Source organism: Podarcis vaucheri (assembly GCF_965113315.1).
Source record: "Podarcis vaucheri genome assembly, chromosome: 1".
In the NCBI taxonomy this organism is placed as follows: Eukaryota; Metazoa; Chordata; class Lepidosauria; order Squamata; family Lacertidae; genus Podarcis; species Podarcis vaucheri.
This window is the reverse complement of record NC_138759.1, coordinates 46,753,982-46,776,816: the sequence shown is the minus strand read 5'-3', so window position 1 is coordinate 46,776,816 and position 22,835 is coordinate 46,753,982. Positions and strand designations below refer to the sequence as shown.

General features: G+C 41.2%; 1 protein-coding gene across 5 annotated transcripts in view; it reads right to left on the bottom strand.

The window, feature by feature from the left end:
• The window catches only part of STARD9 (StAR related lipid transfer domain containing 9), a 113,693-nt gene that overhangs the window by 46,604 nt on the left and 44,254 nt on the right, over nucleotides 1-22,835 (bottom strand). For 3 of the 5 annotated variants that reach the window (XM_082239026.1, XM_082239028.1, XM_082239025.1), the window contains exons 15-22: nucleotides 21,182-21,256; nucleotides 20,441-20,620; nucleotides 15,368-15,419; nucleotides 13,459-13,596; nucleotides 12,249-12,331; nucleotides 10,576-10,682; nucleotides 4,428-4,621; nucleotides 1,563-2,031 (exon numbers count right to left, since the gene is read on the bottom strand). In XM_082239026.1, coding sequence (XP_082095152.1) covers nucleotides 1,563-2,031; nucleotides 4,428-4,621; nucleotides 10,576-10,682; nucleotides 12,249-12,331; nucleotides 13,459-13,596; nucleotides 15,368-15,419; nucleotides 20,441-20,620; nucleotides 21,182-21,256 — 1,298 coding nt within the window. Of the gene's footprint in view, nucleotides 1-1,562; nucleotides 2,032-4,427; nucleotides 4,622-10,575; nucleotides 10,683-12,248; nucleotides 12,332-13,458; nucleotides 13,597-15,367; nucleotides 15,420-18,218; nucleotides 18,295-20,440; nucleotides 20,621-21,181; nucleotides 21,257-22,835 lie in introns of those variants that run through there. The other 2 variants (XM_082239027.1, XM_082239029.1) reach the window with 2 other exon arrangements.

Sequence of the window (22,835 nt, the reverse complement as noted above, 5' to 3'; positions counted from 1 at the left end):
CCGTCCGGGACAGCGGAGAAACGCAGCGCATCTCTCCGCTCTCCCGGGAAGGCAGGCAGGGGGGAGCAAAGACTTTTGCCCCCCGCCGGCCTTCAGAAGAGGTCCTGGACCTCTTCTGAAGGCGGGCGGGGGGCAAAAGTCTTTGCTCCCCCCCGCCTGCCTTCAAAAGCTGTCCGGGACAGCGGAGAAACGCAGCGCGTCTCTCCGCTCTCCCGGGAAGGCAGGCAGGGAGGAGCAAAGACTTTTGCCCCCCGCCGGCCTTCAGAAGAGGTCCAGGACCTCTTCTGAAGGCCGGCAGGGGGCAAAAGTCTTTGCTTCCCCCCGCCTGCCTTCAAAAGCCGTCCGGGATAGCGGGAAGCGCTTCCCTGCTATCCCGGACTGCTTTTAAAATGCTGGCGGTGGGGAGCAAAGCCTTTCGGCCCCCGCCGGCCTTCCTGGACCTCTTCTGAAGGCCGGAGGGGAGGGGAGGCTTTGCTCCCCACTGCCAGCATTTAAAAGAGGTCCCCGGAGATTTCCCTATGGGCTTTCTTCTTGCGAAGCAAGCCCATAGGGAAATTCGTCTTGCGAAGCAACTCGCAAACGGAAAACCCTTTCGTCTTGCGGGTTTTCCGTCTTGCGAGGCATTCGTCTTGCGGGGTACCACTGTAGTATGATTGCAGGTTCTAACCCAAGATCATAGGGACAGTATTCAATTAAATATTTCAAGCAGTGCGACAGGATTTCCCCCTTCTCCCCACACATGCCCTATACGGTCCCCAAATCTGATCTAGAGGGTTGAGGGAACCCCAAGTAGAGAGTTGGGGGTGAGGGGGAGCACATTCAGCTGGACAGGCAGAAATCCTTGCCCTGATAGAACAGTCTCCTTAGCACTATGTTGAATACAGTCCTATGTAGACAAACATACCAAATCAACAGAGTTATGAAGCACTAGTCCTTACCTGAATGGCCCAGCAATTGAGAGACCAATAGGAGGCCTTGACAAGCTATCAAATCTTGTTGGGATGAACCTGCTGACCAGCAAATCTTAATATGACATGGTCTGGATTACACTGGATCTGAGAGGATCTTAGTGTTTGTTGAACTGATATGTTCGATCTTGAAAACTGGATATTACTATATAGTCAATCTCTGAGCTACTGCAGGAAGTGTGGCAATTTATACAACATTTCACCAGTTCTTAAACAGGTGATTTGTTTCCAAGTACAAGTTTGGTCTATAAAGTCCTAAATGCTTTGGAACTACTGCATTTAAATAACAGCCTTCCACCTTCCAAGGCAAGAAAGGGGACTATGCTTTCTCTTATGGCAAGCAATTCCCTCCTCAGAGAGGTTTGCCAAGTGTTGTCCTGTTCTTTTCCAATGTCACATCAAAACTTTTTCATTTGCCTTAACTCTCACTCCTGTCTGTTATGATGGAGCTCGAATGATTAATCAACTAATGAGACTGCTGATGAGACTGAATAAGCTTGGAGCCACAACATTTAACATGCACTTTGAAGTTAATGAAAAATGAGCTTTGTCAGAACAGATTAGTGTTTTGAGAAGTATTGTGCAAATATTCACCTGCAATGTGTTGGCTGATGATTTAAAAAGCTGTTTCTTCTGCATTGCAAGGAGCATGAATCTGATTCTGGCTGTGAACACTTGAAGTCCCCAGAAGTTACTGTGGTATCTTGGTCCAGAGACTGGGAATGTTTCACATTATCCTCATTAATCCAGCAATTAGCTTCTAAGTGTTCCAGGTTTTTCTTGGCCTCTAGCAATTTTTGCTTCTTCACAATCCTCTCAAGATGCACTTTAACCTTCTTCCGGCTTAAATGTCTTTCTGCTTTCTTCAAAGAGTATTTTCGTAAAAGTTCTAACTGTACCAGTTTCTTCCTGTTCTGTTCTGTCAGGGACGGGCCAGTTTCTGACTCCAATACGTTCTGGACTCCAGCTTCTGCATATGATTTGACTTCTGTCTGCACAGCAGATTCCTGCTGCTGTTGCTGGACAGCCAGCCGTTTCGTTTCATCAATGAGCCACTGCTGGTCTAGGAAAACAAACAAACAAATGAACAAAAAGCATAAAAATCAGCAAGTCTTGTCAGTTCTGTTGTAATTTATCAACAATTGACTCTATGTCAATTTTACAATTTGTTTTGAGAAATAATTTAAGCAAGATCAGCCTGACATTGTGGGTCTAGGTGCAGTGAAATTGTGGCGGAGTGGCCAAGGCATGCTGAAGCTGCAGTAAACACGGGACAACCAACTAGGATTCAAACAGGCCACAACTTTATTGATTAAAGATGTCAGCAGGTTTTGGCACAAGCATTGGGTGTGTATCCTGAATCAAGCAGTCTAGTCTGTTTGCTGGTTGATTATTTGGTTAACCAAAGTTAAGGACTGCCCTATGTCTTACATCAAATCAGGGTGAACTTCCCACCCAAGATCACCATTTTGAAGGTGTTATAGCCCATTAGCCACCTTCTGGGTGTCCAGACAGAAGCACCTCACCCTGGATCCCTTTAATGGGATATTCTGATTCCTTGGAGGGGCAGGGCTCCCAACCTCCCAGTCCACCTAGACTACGGATCCAACCTAATGCCTTATCTGCCATCAGGTTGTGACAATTGCTATGAGGTAGGCAAAACCCTCAGACAAGCCCAATTTGTCTGCAGGCAAATTCCTCCCTGTCCCCGAATATGGCAACTCAAGATGTCCATAGCAAGGTCTTACACAGGACCTACCGGCTCACCCTTGAGCAGTCCTACACATAAAGTGTGGGGTGGGTAATTGATGAATCCAGCATTGACTGAGGCCAAGGCCTAGGCACAGCTGGCTTTTATAAACAGGGAGTCCACTTCCTAAACCATGCTCCCAAGCTCGCCCATGATTGCCTGCATCCACAGGTAAGCCCCAGCAGCCAGGGTGACTGATGGAGAAGAAAGGGACGTCCCCTTTTAGCAGCACCAAAGTTGGATCCCTGGGTGGCTTACAATAATTAAAAATTCTGTATTAAAAACAGTAGTCCTAAATACCAGTGGTCCTAAAACCACAGAGGCAAAGGGGGTTGTGGGGAGAAGGGAAGCAAAAACACAACAGGTCTGGGATGGTAATCCTTGCTGTTCCAGTACCCTGGTTCTCGAACGTAATCCATTCTGGGAGTCTGTTCCACTTCCAAAACGTTTGAAAACTAAAGTGCAGCTTCTGATTGGCTGCAGGAGTTTCCTGCACTCAAGCGGAAGCTGCATTGGATGTTCAGCTTCCAAAAAAAGTTCGAAAACCAGAACACTTACTTCCGGGTTTTCGGTGTTTGGGAGCTGATTTGTTCATCAATTAAGCCGTTTGAGGACCAAGGTTCCACTGTACTTGAAACACTGCTATTCTTGGGTGTGTTTTGTTGTTTTTGTTTTTTAAAGAAAGTGTTTTTATATAAATGAAACTAAAGTTTTGAACTCTGAAGTTTGAAGTATATATGTGTGGGTAACATATTTGGATCATACTAGGATTGTAATGTTGGGGGAACCCCAAAAACAGATTTGCAGGGGGGGCCCATATACGCCCACCAAATTTCTGCTGGAAAAGTTTTCTACAGTATGTGATCAGTGATACTATAATACCCTAGTTGAGGCCCACACAGGGACAACTAACAGTGTTCATCTGTTTACAGATAGGTAGTCGTGTTGGTCTGCCATAGTCAAAATAAAAAAATTCCTTCCAGTAGCACCTTAAAGACCAACTAAGTTAGTTCTTGGTATGAGCTTTCGTGTGCATGCACACTTCTTCAGATACACACATGGGCTATAAGTGTTCATCTGGACATCTTAGTGATCAAGGGCCCAAGTTGTTTAGGGCTTTATACATCAACACATATCAACTTGCTCCTTCTTCTCAAGTATCCTCAGTGACATCCCCATGTAGCCAAATCTGATGGGCATTAAGCATATGTCTGCCGATTGGTTGGAATAATCACTGAGATTAACCTGGGAAAGAGGAGGAATAATGACACTGACAGCAGCAGGAGCAAGATCAAACAATGACACCCAAAGGAGCTGAAAAGAGTTGGGCATTCGTATATCTTTTTTTGTGGGAAGGGGGATTTCTACCCCATCCATAAAGCTATTTCTGACCTGAGAAATGAGACTGGGGAATATCTTATACAGCCTTAATTCAAATTTCTGTAGCTATATCCGAATTTTAAAGGCAGAGAGCATCTCAAGCTGGTAGTTTTAAGAAGGACAAGAGTGTATCTTAAAGTATCGTAGGGAAGACTCATCCAGCCAATGAATATAAAATATAAACTGCTGCTTGAGCGCTAACTTCACTTTGAGAATGATAAAATAATGGGTGAAAGAAAGAAACCAGAATAAAATGAGAAAATTATGCATCAGCAGTGTAAGTAGGAAAAAAACGAGAATGGAAAGTGATAATGGGAAAGAAAACTCACTTTCTTTGATCCACTGATTGATTATGGCTTGATCAAGCTCTAGTTCTTGCTCAGCTTTGATCTGCCCATCCAAGATCTGCTGTTGTAATTTTTCAACATACTGTTGCTGCTTTTGAATTTCCTTGCTGTGGAGAACCTCCTGGTTCTTCAGCTTTGACTGACAATCTTCATGTACAGCATCTCTCTGTTCACTGCTGGAAAATTTAAAAATAAAATTAAACCAGGAAAGCAACATTATTGCAGGTCAAACATATATCTCTTTAAATCGGTTTACGTTTCTGCCAGTCAAAATCTAATTGTGCAATGAAAAGTTCAGGTCCTAATGAAAGATCCTAATGAAGGAGGATGGGTAAAGGAAAGGCTATGATGTGTATGTGTGTTGCATGTGTGTGATGTCACAGTAAGGTCAGAATGTTGACGGGTAGCATGAAATTTAAAAGAAGCTTAATAGCGGGCTCCACATAGTAATACCACTAGCCACATAATAGTTATTTCATTTAAAAATATTTATAAACCATTCGCAAAATATCAGCGTGGTGTACAGAAGATCAAAAATAGTTAAGCTGTTATTTTAAGGTAGTCAATGAACAATAATTCAAACTTTATTTCAGAAATGTCTTGGGTAAATAAAAAAGGCATAAGAATGCATATAAAAGTGTAGTTTATTGGAGCATGCCTTATTTCAAATGGCAACGAATTCCACATCGGGGGGGGGGGCTGTCTTCTGCTACAGGTCATCCATCATGTTGACCAAGAGTGAGTCAGTCCCAAACCCAGGTCGGAACCCGTACTGGTACAGGTTAAGATAAACTACTTCATTCATACTAGAAGAGCAGTAGCATCCACTCAGAAGTAGCACTCAAATTACCAAGGGAGGGCTGTAGAAGTCCCAGTCCTCTCATTCTGGCTGCAGGAGGCCCATGATTTGTCTAAAATTGGGGAAGTGAGGGGACAGAGCTTTGGGTTTCATTAAGAACTCCCTTACCTTTTGCTTCATAATCTGAGCACTGGCCAGAATGATGAGAAAGTTCCAAGGAATATACATAGTTGCCATTCTAATCTGTCTTTATATCATTAAGGTCATTTTACAGATGGGGATCTGAGGGAAATTTTATCAAGAATATTTGGGAGAAAGGTTGTGAGAATCAGAGCAATGCACGTGGAGCAGACAAAGGAAAGGAAAGGAATGATGGACCATTCTCAAAGTGGCTCCAGTTGATGCTGATGAGTCCCTAAAGACCTGCTCCCTGCCTCGCAGGCCTTTTCCCACCTCACCTGGTAGGGAGGGGCCCTGACTGATTCCAGCTACAAAAGCTGAGGTTGCTGAACAAATTCCTGGGCTGGGGTACTGTTATGGGGAGGTTGTTGTTGTTGGGGAGGGCGGTTGTTGCTAGTTCTAATCAGTCAAGAGGGTTGGTTGAGATGGCAAGTCATCAAACACAATGCTACAAGGAGACATTAAACCCTAATAACGGAAAATGATCACACAAACATTCGCTCAGATGGTGTGTTGGGCACCTCAGCAGATTCTGCAATAACAGCATCAAGAGTGTTTTGAATGGTTTCATTCTTAAACTATATTGAAAACAATTTGCAGTGGACTCTATAGCTCCACTCACAGGGGTAGATAACAGCCCTCTGAACACCCCAAAGATAACTTACTTGAGGAAGCAGTGGAGGAAGCACTTCATTGCTTCCTACACTACCATGAGGTAGGCATGATCATGCACCTCTAACTAATGTTCAGTTGGCTTCAGAATGTGTTGTGTGCAGATGGCAGCTAGTCTTCCCAACAGTTTAATCACACAACATTTACAGGGATACCAGGCAGCCATACATGCTCTACAACACTGGAAAGAGCACTCATGAGCGACTGTGCCAAAAGTCTGTTGTAGTTCCTCATTCTAGAAGGCCAGGGCTTTCAAAATCCTCATGAGCATTCAGGAATCTCCCAGGTTCCACCAGAAAGTGCCCTGATCCTGACACTGGGGTTATTTGGAACCCCTCTCTCCTATTTTGAGATTGCCCATCTCACCTGGACCAAATAAAAAGTGAGGGTGTGGTCCTGCCATGTGTATAGGGCTGGTGGCAAACTAAGACAGCCCCACTGTTGCCAAGGTGGCCATGAAGTCCCCAGCCAACCCCACCCCACAGTCTCAGCTTGGACACTGAAATTGCTAAGACCACCATCCTGGGTTCTGTACCTTCCATACCTCAGTCAGAGAGGCTGCTGGCAACAGGGTGGACAGGATGAGCATAATCCCTCACCTGTCTCTATGGTCCAGCACCAGATACAAGCTGTATAAACCCACTCCAATGTGGAGTGGTATTCTTGTGATGGAATCCGTATGTACCATGGGCAAAACCCTTCTGGCTCTCTGGCCCATGCTGGTGCTGAACTGAGTACTCAGCCCATTCCATCTACTCAGGTCCAGTATCCAAGTCATCACCCTCATCCCTATCAAACCATGGAATAATGAGGTCTTCAGTTGCAGTGTGGCATCTGGCACCATTGCCTATTAAAATTCATTCTAAGCAAAAATCTCTAAGTTTTTTCCTTGTAAAGTTTTACAACTTTTTATAGAAAGGGAAAACCCAATTTCCAATTCAAAGTTGTATGACTCATTATTAGAGACCAATATATTTATTGTGATTTGTATTTAACTGTTTCAGTCCAGCAAAATAACTAGCTAAGAGGGGCATGTATCATTAGCTGTTTTGAAGAATGGAAATCTGCCTTTTAAACCACCAGCAGCAGTTAAGATCCTCACTTAAAGCAATAATTTCATTATTTGCCTTTCCTTCTCCACTGCATGTGTGTTAGTGCATTCCCATACAAGAAGATTTTTGAGTTGAGGCGAAAATGTTTTGTGCTCAATTGGTACAAGAGTCTGTAAACATAGCCAGTGGAGATTCCCATAGCGCTCTCATGTTAGGAGGCAGATACTGTACAATAGCTGAAACTTCTGGACAGTTATGGATGTCAGTCCTGATGAAATGAATGGAAAGTGTACCCAGCTATCAATGTAAGGTGCATCCATTCTAGTTCTAGGATTATCTAGAGGCTATGAAACACCTGGTTGCCAAGGAGACAAATAAATGACCCTACACCTGGCAAGTCATAAGCCATATTTACTCCCAAGCTTTCTAAATGTATATGTCTTCTCCTCAGCTAAAGGAGAAGATAGGCTTATCTAAAGTCTCTTGTGGCTCTAAACCAGGGGTCAGCAACCTTTTTCAGCAGGGGGCCGGTCCACCGTCCGTCAGACCATGTAGTGGGCTGAACTATATTTTGAAGAAAAAAATGAACGAATTCCTATGCCCCACATATAACCCAGAGATGCATTTTAAATAAAAGGACACATTCTACTCATGTAAAAACACGCTGATTCCCGGACTGTCCGTGGGCCGGATTGAGAAGGCGATTGGGCCGCATCTGGCCCCCAGGCCTTAGGTTGCCTACCCCTGCTCTAAACTGACCAGAAGGCTCCTTTTACCCTTTTTCCTAAAACATAAGAACTTGTCGTTTAAGCTAAACACCCCATTTAAATGGGAAGCTGTAGTTCAGCTCAAAAAGCAATTAGACCAATTCAAGGAGAACAGGTCTTTTAAAAGCTGTTAAATGAGAGGCTATTAACCTTCAAGCAGACCCCCCCCCCCGGCCTCCCCCCCCCCAACACACAGAAGCTGCAGCTGAATGAAGATCAACTGCTGTACACCAGTCCTATTCATGGTCACCAAAGCATTTGCTAATGGACACTACAAAAGACAGGATATTAGGCATTATGAACCATTCATTGCTCAAGTCTTGAAAAGCAGCTGTTATAAAATGCAACAGTGCACACCATATTATGATACAGTACTGCAGATCTCTACAATTTTTGCTCTCTCAGTGATTAATGCCACAGAAGGAGAAAATAACTGAGGGGGTTGCATTACATAAAGTGTACAAAAGCATTGGTTTCTATGCTCCCGTATTTCCCAACAATTCTTAAAAATGTCAGCAGATTCAAGTACTCAATCCAAGAACAAACAGAAAATATCCTATATGTATTCAGAGCACAGAGACAACTGCATTAAGTAGATTGGTAATAAAAATTCATCCAGCCTGATGCTTGCATCACATAGATAATGCAGAACGCATGAGGCACCTCTATTGAAACACGAAAGAACTGGAAAATGGCAGGACCTGGGGCTTGGATGTCAGTCCCATCCACATCAATACTGTTTTTATTGCTATATATTCCAATGTTTAGGCACGGACACTTTACTGCCTTGAGGTATAATTGCTTGTTCTGTGGATAATCATTGACACGGTAATCTTAAGTAGCATGACGGCAGGTGTTCTGCCACAGCTCATCCCCACCCCAAACGTTCCACATGGAGAATAATGTCAAAGTAAATGCATTAAAATTATTTGTTACTATAAAGCAGGCCTCTATACTCCAAAATTTGCACAGGTGGTTGTTTTACTGGTCCACAGAAGCATCGTCACCCAGATACTGATACAACTCCAGCTTCTTTCAGGAAATGTTAAATCCCAGCATTTCATGCACTAAGAAATAAACCTACTAATCAGGTTCCCCTTCTTTCAAATTAAAAACAAAACAAAACAGTTAATGAAGCCTTACTGTGATTTTAAAACCCCCCAAAAACATTTACTCTAGAAGATATTGTCTTTTGCTTTGCCAGACCCGACGCTCATCATGGAATGACACAGGCAAAATAAACAAACTAAGGCATGGGGAGAACAGAAACCCTTTGTGGAATATAACCAACATTGCTCACTAGATTTAACAAAGATGAAAAGCATAATTACAATGATAGCATTCTTATCAATAAATCCAATGTTTATTTTCTAAATGTCACTGACCTTAAACCAATTGTAGGTACTAATTACCGAGAACATTTCCAGGATTATGAAAACAGCTGATTCATTTTTCATCTTCTCGTCCCATGCGTTAACTTGGCAGTCAGCATACTAAATCAGCCTTTTGTAGAGTCACGTTTTCTCCCGGCTGGTTTGTCATCAGCTTCCCAGGACTCTATTGTGTAAATCCCTCCCCTCTTCCCCAAAAACGCCTATAAGGCTTATGCAGAATCTGGCGGCTTCTACAGCATAATGCAGTTTTCAGTAGCTATGGCAGCCACAGCCAAGTAATGAAGCAGAATGCTTTGCTGCAACCATATAATGGAGGCTTGGATCACAGAACCCAGGCAAAAGGCAAAATACAGTCCCTGAAAACCATCGTCAGATTTAAAAACAACAAAAAACAACTCAGCCAAATCAGATTCCCCGGGTCCCTAAATATTAGGTATAACTTAGTTTTGAGATTTTGAAAAACAGACTAGGGATGAAAAGAAAGCTGCAAATCAATTAAGGCTAGCACTCAAAGCACTTAGGAGTCCGAGTTATAACACAACAAGCTCATCCATTGATTTGCATTTTTGTCCGATACCTCTCCCCCCTGGCACATCTATCCAATCAAGAGGCTGTTTTCAATACCACACCATAACCTCGGCATAACACAGCAGCAGCAGCAGCAGCAGAGGACTACAGCAGCTGCGCAGGACCAGACATAAAATTTAACCCATACAGCACAGCCCAGGCTAGATACTGTTCTTTCTTAAAGCTCTTATTTCTATCATGAGACAGTGCAGCTGGGATGCAGACCCAGAATCATTAAAAGGAAAGAATAAGCTGTGTGTGAACTTCAGAATATACATTATGTAAACATTCTCAATGGTCTCCCCTTGTATTAAGAGTAGTGGGAAGGCTTCAGAACTGTGAAAGCGTGGCCATGCTACTATTAAAAAATATGCATTTGTAGGCAACTGTATTGCTAAAAAGGAAGCGAAGATTATGGGTGGAATTCAACAATTTTTACAAATGTGATAGCATTTCAGTATGCCAGATGGAATGACCACCTCCTTCCCTCATCCCGTGCTGTTCAGGGGGTTCTTCGGACACATAGTAGCTGATTTCAGGGGTCAGAGGGAGGAGGAGGGACAGCCCTACTGTGCAAGTGGAAGCTGACAGAGTTTGATAGATGAATTCTGCCCAATATCCTTGCAACCTTAAAAAAAATGAAATCAGCAGAATTCAGATGAATGTCATTTTATTTCAGTTAAATCCTTTTAAACATACCTTTCCGTTTCAGCTGGATAAAAGCTATGAGGATGGGAAGGGAAGTTGCCATCCAAATCCAGCCATTCAAGAGATCTGCAACTCACTACAGAAGAGGACTCACTGATCTATAAAAAAGAAAAGATGGGGAAGGAAGTAAATACCACAAGATGATTAAAGTAATTGCTAGAATCACTGTTGCGAGTTTTTGATGTAAGATACAGCCCCTGCTCCATAGAGCAAAGAGTCTCGATAATGAAACCTAGATTTAAATCCTACTTTCACGTCTTAGGCTGGGCCTTATATCCAAGCCAACCATGAAACAAAGAGCTTGGGTCCTCCTGGCTGACAATGATGGCTATAAATATGTACACAGGAAGAGGACTTACGTTACATTCAGGGTTTCCCCAGTGATTCTGAATGCTAATGTGCACAATCTACTGGACACAGATTCAGCACAAACCCTAAAGAAGTGAATAGGAATCCTCAAAAGATGTGCCATTTCCCCTAAACCTGAATTTAATTTCAATGAGAACAAGAAAAGGTCCTGTAAAATTGTGCCCATTTCAGCTACTGTACAGCAGACCTACCACCTCAAGATTCCTGTGCTGCAGTTCCAACTCTTATGCATGAAAGTATGCCAGAATCAAACTATTTGCTGCCTGCTGCTGTTTATTGATCGACAGCAGTACATGTGTACAGGATCTAGGGGTTTAAGTTGAGCAGAAGCTTAGCATCAGTCAACAGTGTGATTCAGCAGCAAAAAAAAGTATGGCTATTTTATGAGCTACAGGGAACCAGGCATAGGGCCTTCTCGGTAGTGGCACCCGCCCTGTGGAATGCCCTCCCATCAGATGTCAAAGCGATAAACAACTACCTGACATTCAGAAGACATCTGAAGGCAGCCCTGTTCAGGGAAGTTTTTAATGTGTGACATTTTAGTGTATTTTTGGTCTCCATGGAAGCCACCCAGAATTGCTGGGGAAACCCAGCCAGATGGGCGGGGTACAAATAATAAATTATATTATTATTATTATGATTCAGTGGAGGAGAGAATGCTTAAGGACTCCAGCAGAAGAGAACCCTGAAGGACTCTGGAGGCCAAAGTCCATGTGGCATGCCACATCACCTTCTTCTGAAATTGCCCTTCTAGGAAGGACCAGAACCACTATACAGTGGTACCTTGCAAGACGAATGCCTCGCAAGACGAAAGAGTTTTCCGTTTTTTGAGTCGTTCCGCAAGACGAATTTCCCTATGGGCTTGCTTTGCAAGACGAAACGTCTTGCGAGTTCTTTCCTTTTTTTTAAAGCCGCAAAGCCGCTAAGCCGTTAATAGCCGCTAAGCCGCTAATAGCCGTGCTTCACAAGACGAAAAAACCGCAAGACGAAGAGACTCGCGGAACGGATTAATTTCGTCTTGTGAGGCACCACTGTATAACATGTGACCCAAACCACCATCCTGACCAAACAACGCAAAGGACACCACAGTCAATGGTATCAAGCAATTCAGCAATTCCCTAACCTTTTCTTTGGGGCATGCTGTCGTTTTAGAAGGTACATAAGTTTTCTGCTGGCAAATAAGTAACCATGGAAATCATTAGGTGTTCTCATATTTACTACAGAGTACTGACATTAGCAGTCAATGAAACAAGGGGCGGGGGGGGGAGGAGCAACAAACAATGCTCCAAACTTACGGATCGTCTTTGTCTTAAAAGGGCAGCCTCTGCTGGGTGGTTGAACCTAAATTTGTGAGCTTTGCCCAGAATAACCAGAGCTCCTAAAAATAGGAGTAAGAAAAGGCAAATTGAGAAACCATCAGTTATTTAATCTGTTATGCAAATATTTGACTTTTCCTGTGTATTTATAGTACATTTTACTACAAATAAGGTATTTTTTAAAGCTACAATTAGATATAACATATTATCTGTTATTAACAATTTGTTTTTGTTAACAGTCTAATTCTGAAAATATTCTAGTAACAAAAAGACATTTTAGATCCCACTTTGGAATTAACTGGGCTTCTCAAATTTTTCAAAATACCTTGAACACTTTTTTATTTTTATTTTATTTTATTAATAATATTTTTATTAAAGTTTTAGCCTTCCTTCACAAGGAAAATGCACAATCCCCTTTGATCATTTTGGTTGCCTTTTTCCTGCTGCTTTTCCTCTCAATGTATTTTTATTTTAACTGTACATGGTATTCCAAATTCAGCTGCACCATAATGGTATCATGATGTTGGCAGATTTGTTTTCATTCTCTTTCCAAGCAGCATTATAAAATTATTAATACAGATACGCCACAGGATGTTCACCACTGCCAGCACTGCATGTAGGATGAGACTTGCACATCAGTGCTGAAGGCATCTTTATAGTGCTTCTACTTTGAAAGTTACTTGAAATGAAATGAGATGAATCCAGAACTTTAAGACTACCAATATATCTGGTGCATCACATCATTAATATATTCACAATTGAACTCAAGAGACATTCAGCTATTGACTTTCATTAAAAATATCTGAGGCACTGAGCCAAAGCTATCAGGTATAAGCAGCAGAAATAAAGCTAATGTGTTTTACAGAAGGAAGTATTCATCCTGGGGCTTGTCTTTAAAATTCCAATTTAGCTAGGGTAGCCTAGAGTAAAACAAATATGAGTACAGAGCAATTATTGCAGTCACAAATTTCTATAACAACAAATGATATGCAGTGTAGGCCCATGTTCTCAGACGTTCCACTGAAATCAGGAGGACTCACTTCTGAGAAAACATGGCTAGGATGAAGTCATGCAATGCTTCAATGTACTTTATAATCCTGTTCCATAAATCTGTTCTCAAATCATTTTACATATCTACCAGGTGTGCTTGACAGCAGCAGTACTGTAAAAGAAGAAGTACAGGATTTACCTTGTGACAAACGAACAGAACCTGTGACTTCATGACCATTCACAACGCAATGCGCTCCCTGAAGAGGCCGCAGAGTCACAATCCCATGCTGGTTGTCTACAACGCAATGGTCCCTTTCAATGCACTGACCCTGCAAAACTGCAAAACACGTGGATTTATTATTTATTTAATTATTATTGTTTTTCGCGGGGTGGTGAAGGAGAAACATTCATTATTTTCTTTGTACAAAACTCCAGTGCAAATATACAGAAACACTAGGAAGGATAATCATGCTATTTGTTATTAATTTGTACTACCCTTAAAATAATTCATGCAATGCGAGGAAAATTTATGACAAGTCTCTGCCAGATGGCTCACAATTTAAGCAGCACAGTTATATTCTTGAAGAATTAGGTTAATCTACTATACAAGATTTAAATTTATTCTTCGCAAATGATCATTCTAACCAGTTTTTGAAAATAAAACCAATTGTTCTGAAGGCATCTGTACTGCTCTGTCCATTTGTTTCCTGGTATAGTACAGCAAACATGTTATTTTGTTTCCAGTTTGTGATGCTATTTTAATAAGCTTTTATTTTTTACTTGCTTTCTATGTGAGACACAGTGCAAGAAATTTGTGACAAGAAATCAAAGTGAACATTCAATAAACAGGTCCTGGCGTTCAGTTCTTCATCAGATCACCCTCCTATTCTCCATTTGATTAATTTCTGTCATGTGTAATTTTGACCTTGCTATGGACTATTTGTTGGTCTCCATATTTGCAGCCGGGCAGGAATTTGTTTACCAGGCCAATTGGCGCCAGTCCGGTGGTTGTCTCTACCTCACTACAATACTCACAACTTTGGTGGTTTAGGCATTAGATAAACCTTAGTCTTGGCAGGGGCGGAGGAAGGGGTGTGTGGAGGGTGGGGGCCGCCCTGGGTGTCACCACTGAGGGGGATGACAAAATGCTGGGTGGCACTTACCGTGGGGCCTGCAGCGTGCCTGAGCCACGTGTCTCTCCGCCTGCTGCCTCCCCCCCCCAGTTGTAGAGCAGCTGAGTGGGAGGAGGCAGGCAGACTCCGGAGGCTGCGCCATCACCCCTATGGGCTGCTCACCCCGCCCCTGGGTGCACTGCCCCAGGCGCTCAAGCAGCTTCCTCCGCCGCTGAGTCTTGGATGGAGGGGAGGCTATGGTCTCTGCCTACCCCGCCAAATGTAATGGTATCTCACGAAAGGGATCCAGGAGCAGTTACTTCTGACCTTATGCCCAGGTGGGGGTTTGGGCCACAGCACACCTCAAGACAGCGATCCCTGTGGGGGTCCTTCTATCTGATGCTAGTCATAGGACTGTTGGGTGGCCCAGGGTTTCACTTCCGGCACATGGGCCAGAAGTCAATGGTTGTGGCCCAATGTCTATGCAAAAACTCTTGCATCAGTAACCAACAAAGTTGTGGCCTTATCTGACCCAATGAGTTGTGTCTGGTTCTTTCTAATTAGCAGAGATGCCATGTCCGGTTCTTTCTAATTAGTAGAGATGCCGTGGGGTTGTGGAACTTTGGCACTCAATACACAGGTCCTCTTGAAGGAGTGAAGGTCCGAATGACCACCTTCACTCTCAGAGTTGCAACACAGAGTTGCAGAATGCCTGTATAGACCCAATAAAAGAACACCAAAAGTACCAAAAAGAGACCAAATCATTATGGGGACCTTGGGGTAGCCATCAGCACATCACCCCCAAAACCAAATTAACTTTTCCCACAGCTCTAGCATATGCATGCTAACCTCTCCTACCAGGTCTTACTCCCCACTGGAGTGAGGCAACTGGACACAATTCTTGTTAGGTTTGGTTTGGGTTTTGGGGAAATCACAGGATGTTGCATTTCTCATGATTTCTCTGCAAGAGATTGGGGTCTCCCTCATAATTCTTACCGATATCCTGTTCCTGGTTTGAATCACTTCTTCCAATTTTGGTTGTTCCTTCCTACAAAATTGGAACAATCACAGTAAGTTATTATTATTACTATTTTAAAGAGACTTGGATAGATTTATATATTCCTTCCACGCATGTGTGCAGATTTTTATACTTTGTTGTGTAACATTTCCACTACATTTATCAACTATCTGCTTGAGGCAAGCGATTTGGTTTTTAAAATTTCAGGTGAGAGAAATGACTCTAGGCAATAAGATTCAAAAGCCTATGGACTTCTCGTGGTTCAGAACATTTAGATTTTCCAGCACAAACTTTCCTGATGCATTTAATTAGAAAGTATTTCTCCACACAGTGCACAGTTAAACTATGGAATTGACTTTCACAAAGGGTGGTGATTAGAGGATTAGACAAATTCATAGCGAATGAAGTTTGCAGTGGCTACAAGCCATGATAGTTATATGTGCTACCTTTAGCGAGAGGCCTCAAGTTTATAAAACCATACCATGTGGATCTTGGCTTGCTCTGTGTTGCAATGCTAATTTCTGCTATGCTACATAAAATATTTCATCCTTCTGAATTTTCTCATAACAAGCTATCTACCATATTTTAGCCTTCTAGGTAGTTTGGAAGCATTTAAAACACAAGATTTCAAACTTACACTCCAACTCTAAAATCTAGCAAATCTATTACTGAGCACTACAATTTTAACACTTATCTCCTGGCATAAAAAGAGCTACTCACTCAGAAGAATAAGGTATCATTTGCTATGTAAAATATTTTAATGGTCAACATGCTTGTTATTCTACACGCATCCTAAATCAGCTTTTTTTAAAGGGTAATAATAGAATGCTGGGATAAAATTGAGTAGCGTACTTAAGTGCCATTGATTTCAATAAGAACCACGAATTATGAACTGGATTACAGCCTTAAATTAATTAAGACAGATCTTATTTCCAAATAAAACAGATGAAGAAATAATCCTTGCCTAGAAAAATTTGCAGATAACAACAAAAAATGAAAAATGAAATCTAGTCCCCACAAGAGCTGAAGTGAAGGGTGGCAAATCAACAGATAACACTGTAGAATAGTAACACAGTTATTAAACATAGCAATGATGAGAGAATTATATTCATGTGTAGTGTTGTATGAGACTCATATGGGAAAAATGATTAGTTGCCCTAACAAACTTCTTATGTAGGAAAGGTTACAAAGATGCAAGAAGTTCAGCCCCTGCTTCTTCAGAATATTTATCAGCAGATCAGAAAAACATCAAACAACCGCTGCCTAAATTAAGTTCTGAGGGTCCAGAAACCTTTTCAGACGTATTTTCTGTTCAGCAAGTTGACATGAGGAGATGGCATGCAAAAGAAAGGACACAAAATAAAAAGAAAATTGAGAGGGAGACAAAAAGGTGAAAAGAAGTAGAAGAAATTGAGGGGGGGGGGAGAGAAGGAAACTTATAAATATTTGAGAACCTAAAGAAGCAGAGATAAAAAGGTATGGGGTGAGGCCCAGAGCAGAGGAAGAATATGCTTTGGAGAAGAAAGGGACGGGACAAGGGGTCTGTTTGTACCCTGTGTTCCCAAGTCCCCTCAGAAACATGGAGCTGGCCCTTCTCCTCCTTAGAGCTTGTCAACCTTCATTCTTATTAACCCTCCTCCTACTCATACTGCCCACCTCACACAGACAATGCTGTTTCAGCCACAGCAGCAGAAGGCAAGGCGGAGGGAAGTGCCGGACTGCAGAAGCACAGCAGGATAGATGCTAGGGAGATGCCCTGGATTGTGTCAATTGTTTCCCTGCAACTTGCCTGGACCATCCAACTGCCTCAGTCTCCCTTCCTCAGCTTCCATTCTCCTCACATTCACAGTGCTGCTGCGATGGCCCAGCTCTCAGAAGTATGCCATCACACTATAGTTTGCAGCTCCATTTGTCTACAGGCATGTGAACTACAATGTGATGACAGCATTGCACAAATAAATATGTGGGATAAACTTCTTTGTGAATGTGTTTTGCTTTTAAAAGTAAGGTATATGTATATGTGGGACGCAGGTAGCACTGTGGGTTAAGCCACAGAGCCTAGGACTTGCTGATCAGAAGGTTGGCGGTTCGAATCCCTGCGACAGGGTGAGCTCCCGTTGCTCCTGTCCCAGCTCTTGCCCACCTAGCAGTTTGAAAGCACATCAAAGTGCAAGTAGATAAATAGGTACCGCTCTGGCGGGAAGGTAAACGGTGTTTCCGTGCGCTGCTCTGGTTCGCCAGAAGCGGCTTAGTCATGCTGGCCACATGACCCGGAAGCTGTACGCCGGCTCCCTCGGCCAATAAAGCGAGATGAGCGCCGCAACCCCAGAGTCGGTCACGACTGGACCTAATGGTCAGGGGTCCCTTTACCTTTATATGTATATGTATCTAAATAAATAAAATCTGGACCTAGTTCACACAAAAAGCAAACGTTCCTAGATATGTGAATGTCAAAAGACACATATAAGGCATGCTATTTTTCAAAAGATAAAACCAAGGATTATGTGAGCCCTGTCCTGAGAGAACATTTTAATTATAATTTCTCTCCTAAATATATTCTCCTAAATATATAATCTCGCCTAAATATATAATTTCTTTCCTAAATATATTCAGGCTCTTTGTCACAAGTAAATCCTATACTTTTGTTTTTACACAAAACTGCTGCCACACCTGGTATACATTGTAAAATACAGGTAAACAAGAAGAGTGAAAGGGTTAAAACACCTCTCATGTAGCATGATCTAAAACAGGCTTCTTTTCCTTTGCTATTCATGCGAGATAGCAAGACAGCACTGTTCACTATGTAGAGGAAAAATATTAACATTTTACCTTCTTGCTGCTCAGTTGAAGGTAACAGACACCTGAATCTAAAAAGGCAAAGCATAAAGAAAAGAAAAGGCAGCATCTAGAAGCAAAGAAAGAGGGGACAAAGTTGTTAGTGCAGCGTAAATGAAACAGACAAGAGGGTTTAATGAAAATCCCTGTTAGTGAGTATGCAAATAAGGTTTCTTTCTATATAAAGATATATTCAATCTCTCTCAGGTATTGCAAAATTGACTCGTGCAAAAGTGACTATGAAAGCCATTCTTTCTACTATGTCAGAACTGTTACCTTGATTAGACTTCTTGCAGTCTCAGCAACTAACAAAGGGAATAAACATTTTGAAGAAGTCTCGGCTTTCTGTTTCAGTGGGACACCAAGGGAAATATGGGGAAATATTGCATCTTGCACTAGTCCCAAACAACGGCATGTATATTCAGTCATGGGGGCCTATATGATATAAACTTTAATATGAAAAAGTACCAATTGCCATAAAGAATGTGCAAAAGAAAAAGCAAACACCAGCACTCTTGGATCTGAAATGCTCTTTGAGAAGTAAAAGGGATAGAATAAATGAAACATCTGCAGGTAAATTATCCAAAATTAAGATATTTTATGTCAGTTGAAGTGGGATGATACTCACGTTTTAAACAGTGGAAGTTAGTTTAGGAAAAGGGAAAAAATATGAGAATGTCAGGTGTATTGTTAATGCATATATTGCACATGCTTCCTAGACTAGGTTCCTTAATGGAGAATTTTAAATTGACACAAAAACATTGTAAAGCACAAGCTCTTTCTATAATTTTGCTGCCATAATTTCTAGGAAGTTGAACTCCAGCTTTAAGCGCGTGCACCAAACAAAAAGTGTCCAAACATGTATCACAGAATCATTTTAAAATAAGAATTACACTTTTAATAAAGGCACAAAAGTTGTTCGGATTGCTGGCTTCTTTTTCTTATGCAGTTAATCTTCCTCTTTTTAGCTTAAATGGTTCTTCAGTTACTTACTCATAGTAAGTACACAAAAATTCTATTCATCATGTCATTAAACTAAGCTTCATTCTTGAAACAAAAAAGAGAGAGCTAAATGAAAGTAGTATTTAGCAAGTTGGGCCTTTCTTTCCCTTTTTAGTATAAATCTTTAAACCCAAACTGATATACAGTGGTACCTTGCTTTACAACCATAATCCGTTCCAGAGGTCCGTTTGTAAACCAAAACAGGTTGTAACCCAAGGCGCGCTTTCACCAATGGGGCCTCCCAAAAAAATTTGTACGTAATCAAAATAATAATAATAATGGATTGTAATTCCAAAAAAGGTTGCAAACTGGGACACGCACTTCCAGGTTTGACATGTTTCTAATCCAAAACGTATGCAAACCAAGGTACCACTGTACTGTTAAAAATAATTTTCTCTATTTCCAAAAAGTTAGTGCCTTTTATAAGTCATCTTGCCTATGAGTCTGGCCTTAAAAGGTTATCACTGTACACTGTACTTATAGAGAAAACATAGCATACTTAGCACTTTCAGTTAAAATATGTTTACAGACAGACTAATATGGGGAAATTGAAATAAAATTATGTTTCATATTTTCTCTTTCAGAATGATTGCTGAAATGCTTTTTATAACAATGTTTTAAAATAGCATAAGGAAAACTACAATATTAACAATGATAATCCTTGTATCTGATACCCACTGTGTACTACAGCTTTGTATAATAACCAGGAACTTAATCCATCCTTATTTAAAAATTTGGTTAAATATCTAAATTCACTACTTGTCTATAATGCTGTGATTTTTGCTTCCGTTGCTAAATTATTATATCCACTTTGTTAAAATTTTACTCTAAAAGCATGCGTTTCTTCGGTTTCCCCATGGCAATGATGTAGTCTACATGGTATTACTAAGCCCAAGTAATATAACCTTCCCTTTTGTTTGCCAGACATATGAGTAGAAGTATTAAGACAGAGGTGCAAAATTTAGATACACCATGGGTTTTTTCTATTGCTGGAATAGTATAGATTTCAGATTCTCTCAAAACCTTAAAGAAGAATGCAATTATTTTATCTCATCTCACAATGATAAACTCTATACTATTTCAAACTATTTGTGTCCATATTATTACTATTAAGCAAACACAGCAGGTTAAACCATTTTTCCATATACAGTATAACTACAGCTATTGCTACCTGAAAGTAAAAATAAACAAACAAACCAAGTGTTGCATCTCACCCTGAGATGATACAGCATAACTCCCGTACTAAGGATATCATAATCCATGGCCATTAAATGAGGTAAACTGGAATCTATCATCACTCCAGCTTTTTCCTTGTTGATATCCACACTGTATTCTTCCATGATAGCTTTCCTGTTAATCCACTTATCTGTCCAGTCTTTGGTCAACTGCTCAATCTTTGGAAACAGTAAATGAGGGGGGAAACGTACTTATTATAAAGCGTTACATAAAACTATTTTTTTCCTGCAAGAAAGTACAAATTACGTAAGTTACTCTGATGGTTGCTGGGCAATTGTTCCTATCAGCATGCTTGTGAAGAGGATTCTAATCTAGAAACTTGATCTGCACTAAGCAACAAGTTGCCCAGAAGGAAGAGCTGAGTCAGCCGCACTATAGAAACTAACTGGGACTATTTTGGTTCCTTATGTCACATGATCCCTGCTGGGCTGGAATCCCAGCCGTCTCTAGCGGTGATAGCAATATAGTCAAGTTCAGGCCAGCAGCTTCCTCCACTTACAAGCTGTAATGGTAGTAAAAGGAGTAAGGTGCCTGGTCCTCATTGCAAGTGTTCCCAGTATGAGACCCTGACACTTTAAGGTTGCTTTTCCCATGCACCTGCATTCATAAGGTCACTCTTTATAGGCCTTGGGGAAATATCCACACATATTTGCTAAGCTATGTATACACTCTTATGGAAATGCCACACAGGTATTAGGGAAATTATTAATCATGCATACCTTAAGTTCATTCTGAAGAACTAATTCTGTAAGATTTCCTTCTCTGTCATCGCTCCACGAAGGACTAGAATTCCTCTGTTGAAACAAAACATTAGGGATGTAATGTTTCCATATTCAAAACGAAGGTGAATGATCTGAAGTCACAGGGTAAAGTAATATGTCAGAATTATCCTATATTTGACCATCCATAGCTACTTATGAAGTATTCCTAACCACAGCGGTGAGCACTGGGAAGAGAAGTGATATTGAAATTTTGATATTAATTCTTGACACAGATTTTGCTTTAGTTGTTTCATGTATTTACTCTGTAATATTATGTATCAATGAGTGATTTGATTCTTGTGTTCCTGGTTGGGTTCCTGCATTTTGCAAATCTCTCATGCTTCACTCCTACACTGCATCTCATACTTATCTGACCCTGAAGGGTGGGACGTTTATTTGTATTATTAGAAGGGCACAGATGGTTAGTCAGGGTGTTTTGCTAGGATGTTTTAAGTTCACGCCAGAGTGCTGAGCCAGGAAGAAATATATGGGAATGCAATGTCCATAGTTCCTTAGTGAAAGCCTGGCTGTCGAGGCAACTGGAGGTTAAGTGCAAAAGCTGAGACCAAAGTTGATATCAGTGTAGAGCCATGTCTTTTTACATCCCTTGACCTGTAACCTCTTTTGATGTATGCAATAATGCTTTATGATGTATGGCTATGTGTGTAAAACTCTATAAAAGCTTTGTTTTAACATTCCTCTGATGCAGTCTTTTCTAGCTGGCAAGGCTGCCCTATTGTGCCACAGCTTTAATAAACCGGGTTCCTACAGGAAGTTTGCTTGCTAGTCTCTAGGTTTCGTCGTCACTTAAAGGTATATTCGCTCACCTGAGCAAGGACTAGTGCATACCTTAAGTGGTTCGGAAGTAAATTCTTACCACAGTAAGGAGGAAATTCTGGATCTTACAGCTAAATCTCTGTTCTATCCTTATATGAGTGCATGGACCCAAGTTTGATGTCACCTTCTTTCCAGGACTTGACTAAAAGATTCCACTGGGAGGTCTCTGAAATTCTCTGAGATGACACAGCAGTGCTTTGTCACATTGACTACAAAGCCATTGGGTGCCGGGCATCAGAAAGCAGATACCTATCTCCGGCTCTGCTGCTTCTTTTTGCTTTTTTTTAACTAAAAAAATGTTTAGGGTTACTCTCATTTTGACTCAAAAAAACCACCATTTTATAGTTCAAATGGGGGAAAATAAATACAGTAAACAGACAAAAGTACAAAGATTCACAAAATGTTTAGGCGTATGCATCCCCCCAGAAAAAAGCATTGCCTATCTCTGTGGGCTGGTGATATAAACTAAGGAATGATTCACTGAAATATCATTAATGCAGTATAGAAATATCATTAATACAGTATCCTCATCTTCTGATTATTCCTTTGAATCTTGTGTGTTTGCTGTGACTGATTGAAGACCTTGCCTTTAAAGTCCCAAAGCCACTCTTGGAGTAATCTAATTTTAGGACAGCTAAAAATTGTTTCCACAATATATTTAAGACTCAAACCACGACTACCCTAAAGGGGTATATGTAATTTTTCAAAAAATGAACAAACTCACTATTTTGGTCAATATGCTTAATTAAAGTTAACAATCATAACGACTTTATAA